Genomic DNA, 8,459 nt, shown 5'->3' with positions numbered 1-8,459 from the left:
CTTTCAAGTAAGTGTATGTTCTGAATGAAGAGCATGTTTGGTGACCGTTAAAGGCTGATTTCTGAAGACTGTTTAATGATTTCTTCAACTCTGCTACCTTAAACTGCAGAGTTTTTCTAGCTCCATGCTGTCTTCAGAATACAGCAAGCATGAAACTTTGGAATGCTTTGGTTGATTAGCTGACTACTGTGAAGCTGTCTGAATTGCTGGTGTTCTGTTGATTGCATTACATCATTATAAAGAGATTGTAAAAGCTAACAGGAGTATTCTAAAACTTAACAGTTAACTATGACTAAATAATACTTTTTTTCCTCTGCAGGCTCATAAATCAGTGAACTTTGTTTCAACTCTGCTTCAGATCACTATGTCTGAGCAACTGGATTTGCCAGTGAGACAAGCAGGCAAGTTTTCAAATAGTTTTTCATTGTATCTACCTTAGTGGTGCCTACACATATGTATGTATGCAGATCCTGTTAAAGAACTCTGATGATTTTAATCTTGAATACTCAAAAGTTTGGAGTCTCTTGAATTAGAGTCGTCATGAACTGTATCTGGCATCATACACTGGATAGGGAGGACAGAAAGAAAAGGTGGCTGGGTCTTCAGGGATTGCTTCCCTTTGTCTGTAGTGAATAATGGTCTTTGGGGAAACAGAATGGTTTGCCATGTTAGTACACATGGTCCAAGGAGGTAGTTTAACCTTGTATCTAGTAGTGCTAATGCTTCTGAACTTTTTAAATACAAGAAAACAAATTAGGTCTTTTGGAACCCTGCTGATTTGCCCATGAGCCATCAGTGGAATTGGACGTTGAATATTAGCAACTCCAAACATCACCTTAAAGCTGCTACGTTTACTTGGTAGAGGTTTCTTATATGATGCTTCTGTGGTTTTTCTGACAGCTCGGCAAGTGTGATCTTGATAGTTTATTTGGATCTTCCACATAGTTGACTATTCTAAGTTGTAGCATAAGCCTAACTTGCATTTTTATCATATTGCTTGTGGCTACAATTCAGATGATGACTCAAAAAAGTTACTGCTTAATTTGTATAACATGCAAAAAAAGAGTGAGGTCTGAAAACAACCTCTGAAAATTCACTCAGTGTAGGCCAATTAAAAACCAAAGCAGTCTGTAGGGAGTGGAGATAACTCATAAAACGCGTAGCTTACAAACAGTGTGTGTTTTGCAAAGCAATTATTGGCATGATAAATCCCACTGAGGACAGATTGAAGTCTGCATCACTTCAGTCTTGTCATATCATGTATTTGCTGAGTGTTTCTTACCTTTGTAGACCCTTTCAGAAACCCTTTGGCTTTTGAACCTTAAGAAGGGCATATGAAATTTGGGAAGAGAAGTTTCTTTATGGATTTGTACAGATTTGGATGTATAGTAACTTTGTTATTAGTTTGTTCTTTGAGATTTCCTGTTGCATTTTACAAGTCCTTTTCCCAGTGCTGTAGTCTGTGTTCTGCCACATGAACTCTTTGGATTTGGTTGTCAAATGGTCAATGCAGGCATTTGTGCCAGCAGCCTGATTGCTACAAGGTGATGTGGCCCCTAACCTTTAGGAGTGCTGTTTAGCATTTGCTCCTGTGTCACAACAGTAATTAGAGATTTTTTTTGTTTAAAGTGTTTTAGACAGTCATTAGTATTGGTTAGCTTTGTTCTAATGAAAATACTGAGAAAATAATTAGAAAGAACTTTTCAGAAGTGTGTTGCTAAAGTGTTCCACGACTATATCTGTAGCACAGATAAAAGCAATACATTTGGTATTTCTGTGTGAAAATTCATTCTGTAGAGAACTAAAAATACAGACGTCACAAATGGATAAAAGAGTATCAGTCTAGTAAATTACTATGTTAATAATTTGCATGGTTTATAGATTTTGATTTTCCTACTCAGAAATGGTCAATGAATTAGTATTTTCAAACAGTTTTGTTCTAAAATAGATTTGTTTGCAAAACGTGTGTTTGTTTTGTACTTTAAATGGCTATCAGCTGATTTGTACCTTTTGTCTCACAGGGGTTATCTACTTGAAAAATATGATAACCCAGTATTGGCCAGATCGTGAAACTGCACCAGGAGAGATTCCACCATATTCCATCCCAGAAGAAGATCGACACTGTATTCGTGAAAATATTGTAGAAGCCATTATTCACTCTCCTGAGCTGATCAGGTATGCAGTTTTAACCTGGCCATGAACTGGCTGTGATTTCTGACTGGGATTTCTCTTTTTCACAACTCGGATCACCTGCATGCTAAGCATCATTGCTGTGCACAGCGTATCCGAAGCATAGAATTAGTGGAGATGGAAAAACAGTTTTCAGCTTGTGTAGCATGTAAAATTGCAAAGTTCCTCAAATGGAGAATATTCAGCAGAAATTTCAGAACCTAAGCCTTATGAAGGCCAAGTTTGGGCAATATTAGCTGTTTCAACACCAGGAAAATTTTATTAAGGTAATAGTAGTAACTTATTTAATCACTGTGTATTTAATTTCTAGAGTACAGCTTACTACTTGCATTCACCATATTATAAAGCACGATTATCCTAGTCGCTGGACTGCGGTTGTGGAGAAAATTGGATTTTATCTTCAGTCTGACAACAGTGCTTGTTGGCTTGGAATTCTTCTTTGTCTTTATCAGCTTGTGAAAAACTATGAGTAAGTCTTTTCTACCATATAAACCAGCAGAATTAATACCTTTGTGTGTATTTTTTTGTATTCTGTATGTAAAATTCCATGTGGGATTGCACAGAGGTGATAGAAATATAATTTTAGAAATATTCTTGAACGCTTGCTTTGCAGGTGTTGTCTCATATATCTTCTCTGCTAAGAAATAACAGAAAAACTCCTTCACTAAAGGCTTGAGATCAGAAGAAAGTGTGCTTTGAAGTCTTAATTTGGTGGTAGGTTTTTTTTATAGATTGATAGCAGTAAGAAAGGCTGCTTAAAATCATGATTTTTGCAGAATATTTAAACCAGGTTTAGACTCCTAAACTCTTTGTACTCCAGGTATCAGTGACAATAAACACAAAGGTTTCACAGTTTGAAATCTTGCATGTCAGGAAGTTCAGAATTAGTTGACTGACTTTGGTACAATCTTTTAGAAAATGTTGATATCCTTGTCCAACTCATCATAGGGAATGTTTATCAGAGCCCACCGTTCCCCTGTATATGTGGGGCATTGGGCTAGGATACAGGTGAATATTCTTTGCTCCGTATCTGGTATTGTGCTCCAAGTTTTAAAGTCGAGGTTGCACTTGGAGAAGTTACGTGGAGTTTAGGTGCTGCTGCTGGTGTACAGGAAGCTCCTTTGAGCTGGGTCAGAGAAAAGTACAGTCCTGCAGTCCAGGAATTGTAGCAGTGGAGCTGATGGAATCCACAACTTACTCTTTCAAAGCACTGTCATGTGTAATGTTTTTGTTTCAGGTACTTAATTTAAATGTTGCATTGAAAAAATTCACAGTTTAATTCCATGAATTTTATGTGAATTAGTGAACAGATGAATATCAGTTTATAAAAAACGCCCTTTTTTACAGGAGTGCTATAAAGACCTCTGCAATCCCATGTTGGAGTTTTTTCTGTGGCTGAAAATTGCAAGTCCTGCTAGGAAAGGAAAATGAACTAATTTCTCACTTGATTTTCAAATTATACATCTTTAAACAAATATAAAGCAGAGATCTGTGAGATATAATACATGAAGTGTTCACTGGCAGCGTATTATGATTATAGCAACCCCTGTTTAGGGAAGGATTTTGATCTGAGCACAGTCATGGCATGATTAACTGAGGTAGTCATGGGCGTGTTCATAATCTTCGTTGATCAGACACTTCAGCAACTGCTCATACCTGTTCAGCTTTCTGGGTGAAGTCAGCCAGGGTCGGTTTCCCAAATCATGTAGGAATATGCACATTTCACTGCGTAACCATATGGGTACAAGCAGGCCTCTAAAATTTGTTAAATTGCTTATGTCAGTTTTTTGAGGGGAAAAATCTATTTTTCTTAATGTGGGAGGTAAATACCTTCGGGCTTTTCGACATGATTTCCTTTCCTCTAGATCTAGCTAGCTCTGAATGGCTGCTCTTTGTGGAGTCATTTTGTCTGGTCTTTTTCAATTGTGTCTTTTGTGGAAATTAGAATCTGAATTTTCCTGAGCAATATTTAGTCCTTACGCTTAGGTCTCTATTTTGGAAAATACATGGAAACTATATTATTGAACAGGATCTTGGAGCTTGCTGTTCTGTAGTAGTTTCTGCAGAACGTGCCATCTATCAGCAGACTGAGTTGACTTTATTTTATAGATCTGCAAGTTGGTGCTGGTTAACAGGCTGAGCATTGATATTTAATACTAGTGAAAAGTTTACCAAAAACGTATTTTAAAAGAGCCCCATTAAAACCAACCCAAAATCCAATCCCCTAACCCAAAAATCTCCCACAGGAGTCCATCAGTATTATAGTATTAATCTCTCAATCAAAAATAAAGCTGTACGGTCTTAAAGGGATATTTCAATTTGTTTTTATTGTCTTTACCACTGTGGAAAAGATCCTGTGTGGCTGTAAGAACTCTTGAGTCAATGAGGGCTTTCTTCTTTGTAAGGTAAAAGTTGAGGGAAGATTTCGAGATGCAGCTTCGTTTCCTTTCAGGAATTTTGAAATGTTTTGAGAAAAGAAATAGTGCCTTGTTCTCAGCATAGGCAAACTGGTGGACTGCCACCACCACAGGAGGGTCTGAGGCACTGTTTCAAGGGGACTTGCAATTGAAGCCTGCTCAGAGTCCACCACACAGCCTTGAAGCCTCTGTTCTCTACCAAATTGTTAGATTTGGGCAAATGCAATGGTAAGATGTGAGAGAATTCACAGCTGACTTTTTTTAATGTCAGTGAAGTAGCTCCAGGAAATACTTTGATAAACTGTGAACTCTGATAGATGTCTTTCTGGAATTTGACTGACTAGCCCCGCATCTGCCATTCTTGGCAATAAAGGGGTACTTTTTGCTTGCAGTTTCTTTAGTGCTCTGATTGCTGTTCACTATGGCAATGGTGTGGCCAAACATGGTGTAGTATTCAAAGGGAATAAGCTGACAGGAGTGCATTATCAGCTGAAAACTAATGTGGCTGTATGGTGGAGTGATGGACACTCAGAGGCTTTCTGACTTGCCTTTTAACTGTAATGTCTCTCTGGTCTCTCTTTGGTCTCTTTAGTTTGCAGAAGAGGAGACTGAGGGGAGACCTCATTCATGTTTATAAATATTTAAAGGGTGAGTGTCACGAGGATGGAGCCAGGCTCTTCTCGGTGACAAACAATGATAAGACAAGGGGTAATGGACACAAACTGGAACACAGGAGGTTCCACTGAAATTTGAGAAGAAACTTCTTCTCAGTGAGGGTGACAGAGCACTGGACCAGGCTGCCCAGAGAGGTTGTGGAGTCTCCTCCTCTGGAGACATTCAAAACCCGCCTGGACACCTTCCTGTGTGACCTCATCTGGGTGTTCCTGCTCCGGCAGGGGGATTGGACTGGATGAGCTTTTGAGGTCCTTTCCAATCCCTAACGTTCTGTGATTCTGTAATGTTGTCTGGCTATAGCTTTATTTCAAACTCTGTAAAAAGAAACGGCCAGGGGTTTTTTAAAACTGTATGTAGTTATGAACTGTAATATAACCTACTTGTGGCTGCACTGGGGAAAGGTGGACTTTAAAAATCCAAAAGCTGCCTGAAAGATCTATGAAACCAGTTTGTTCTTATCTAAAGGTACAAGAAACCAGAGGAGCGGAGTCCTTTGATAGCTGCAATGCAACATTTTCTACCAGTTCTGAAGGACAGTTTCATCCAGCTCTTGAGCGATCCGTCTGATCAGTCTGTCCTCATCCAGAAACAGATCTTCAAAATATTTTATGCTCTTGTCCAGGTAAAAAATAAAACTTTGTATATACTCCATCAGTGATTTAATTTAAAGCATTATGCTTTTTAAAAAAATATTTAATGACAGAAATATTAACAATGAAGTTACATCTGAATCATTTCCCCTACTATTCACCTGTGCTGTGAATCACAGGTTTTCGGTATGCTTGATTGTGCTGTATTTTCACTTTTCTAAGTGCTATTCCTGTTCGACATTAGGTAGAACTTTTGCATGCTGTCCTCTAAGGTAGAGTGTTTGCTAAAAGCAGATTAGAAGACTGATTTTCTAATGACAGATTGCAGAAGCCAGCCTATGTGGAATTACCAGTGTAAATGCAGCAGTTTGGAACGAAACTGCTTATATGCTTTTAGTTGCTTCAGAAATCAGTGTACCATGCATTTAAGAGACATCTTAGCATTGCATAAGCAGAATGAATCAGAGTAAAGACCTTTGGCACCTTTGAGGATATGAAGGATATAGACTAAGTTGTGTCTGCGTTACGGTTTTCCAAGGCACTTGCTAATCTTCCATGGCAGCCAAGCTAGACAAAGATTTGAAAGAGCTAAAATTCAAACTGAAAGTAACATTATATTGCATATAATAAACTTATTTTGCCTCTTTTTTGTTTTAATAAGTACACATTACCTTTGGAGTTGATAAATCAGCAAAACTTGACTGAATGGATAGAAATCCTGAAGACTGTTGTCGATAGGGATGTACCAGCTGTAAGTGGCATTTGGCTGTTTGTCTGTAAGCTTAAATATTTTTCATTCATTAGAATGTTAAAAATTTTCACTCTTTAATTTTGCATTCTTTCTTCTTAACAGATGCCAAGAAAATAATTTTTTTAAGCGAAGTAGGGTGTTTTAAACAGACTACATGCACACATTTTGAAAAGATGAAGCTTGTATTGGAGTTCTGTTGTTTTTAAATTATAGCGCAATTTATTGTGGCTTCTTCTTTCAATAATTTGTCGACTATGCAGCATATGTTTACTTTTAGATATGCTGTACTTTATAATTGTGTTAAGCTAGTAGTGCAAGTGGCAGGTTAAATGCAGAATATGCTCTGTAGTTACTAAAATACATACAGGTTGAACTCTTTGTGAATAGTTGGTAAATAGTCTTTTTCCTTTCCCTCGCCCCTCCCTCCTGCAAAGGAAACCCTTCAAGTTGATGAAGATGATAGACCCGAGTTGCCTTGGTGGAAATGCAAGAAGTGGGCCTTGCATATCTTAGCTAGACTTTTTGAGAGGTATTTTCTTTTCCATTATAACTTTTTTTTAAACAAATATTCAAAGCAATAATATTGCTACACCCCTGAATTTGCGTATTTGCTTCTAATTCTAGGTATGGGAGCCCTGGTAATGTTTCCAAGGAGTACAACGAGTTTGCTGAAGTATTCCTGAAGGCATTTGCTGTTGGTGTTCAGCAAGTAAGAAACGCTGAGTGTGGGGGTTATTGGGATAAATTTAGAGTTTGCAGTCATTTCTTATTTCATTATTTTCTGAAAAGGCTTCTTGCTCCTCTTTGCAATTGTGGTGGGGTTTTTTTGTTTGGTGTTTGGTTTGGTTTTGTTAAAACAAAAAGGCACTGATGTCTGTGGGTTAAAAGAAAAGAATTATTTTTTTAGTTACTAATTTGGCATATTGGACAATCCACTGAAAATAGCCTATGCAGCACAGATAATCTGCAAATAGAGTAGATGCTATCATGTAATAAGCCCTCAGATGAAGTTCAGATAAACGCTATCAATTTTTCTAGTTCTAGAAGTGATGGGTATAATGTTTACATGGTGTAGTTGAACTTATCTGCCCTTTTAACTCTAATGATACAGTTCTTTTCTGACTCAAAGTCAGGGAATGCAAAGCTTCCTAGTGCTCTCCAAAAGCCCCATCAAGCAGAGGCTGGCTTACAAACAACTGAGTCTGGTGGTGACTTTCCACTCATCTCCCTGTCTGAGGGTTGCCGCTTCCACAGGGTCTGTTATACACAAAGTGTCTTCTGGACTCGTAGCAGTTTCTGACCTGGTGTATTAATGCTATGCCAGACTATGCTTGATTTACCTTTATTGGACTAAGGTCAGGATTCAGGTAGTCCTACCACATGGCAGCAACCTACAGGTTTTCCTGAAGGGATAACGTGGATTGTAGGGGCAGGAATTGTCCTCTCTCTCTCTTACAGCGCATATGTTTAAAGTCAGTAATTTGAGCTTTTTGAACTAGCAAGAAAATTCCCATGAATGTTGTGAAATCTTTGGATCTGATTCTCAGCTCCTGACTGTACTTCTGACTTGTGTTCTTTTGAAACAAGCTTATTTATAAAAAAACCTTCAAATGGTTTTTGTGAAATGTCTTTGTATTTGCTTAGAAATCTGTTCATGTTAAGGTCATCAGGTTGCAAATGCAAATAGACTATTAATTTATGAGAATGTTAGGGAGCAGAATGTTTTCTTCAAAGCTTTTATTGTATTCAGGAGAACAACAGTTCTTAGTTTTAAGTTTTAATTTTCTTAGTATTAATTCCTAATGAAATTATAATGAATTGCGGGAATTTGAGAGA

At 37.8% G+C, this 8,459-nt stretch overlaps 1 protein-coding gene across 1 annotated transcript in view; it reads left to right on the top strand.

Annotated features, from left to right (window-relative positions):
• Positions 1–319: 319 nt before the first annotated feature.
• The window catches only part of IPO7 (importin 7), a gene marked incomplete at its 5' end in the record, with an annotated part of 27,941 nt that continues 19,801 nt past the window's right edge, over positions 320–8,459 (top strand). Inside the window, 7 exons of the mRNA XM_010188602.1 lie at positions 320–401; positions 2,022–2,175; positions 2,501–2,659; positions 5,748–5,904; positions 6,534–6,623; positions 7,058–7,152; positions 7,248–7,332. Coding sequence (XP_010186904.1) covers positions 320–401; positions 2,022–2,175; positions 2,501–2,659; positions 5,748–5,904; positions 6,534–6,623; positions 7,058–7,152; positions 7,248–7,332 — 822 coding nt within the window. The remainder of the gene's footprint in view (positions 402–2,021; positions 2,176–2,500; positions 2,660–5,747; positions 5,905–6,533; positions 6,624–7,057; positions 7,153–7,247; positions 7,333–8,459) is intronic.

The sequence above is a fragment of the Mesitornis unicolor genome, unplaced genomic scaffold, assembly GCF_000695765.1.
Source record: "Mesitornis unicolor isolate BGI_N332 unplaced genomic scaffold, ASM69576v1 scaffold54717, whole genome shotgun sequence".
Taxonomy (NCBI): domain Eukaryota; kingdom Metazoa; phylum Chordata; class Aves; order Mesitornithiformes; family Mesitornithidae; genus Mesitornis; species Mesitornis unicolor.
Note: the sequence above shows the minus strand (reverse complement) of the source record. Positions and strands in the feature narration are given on the sequence as shown.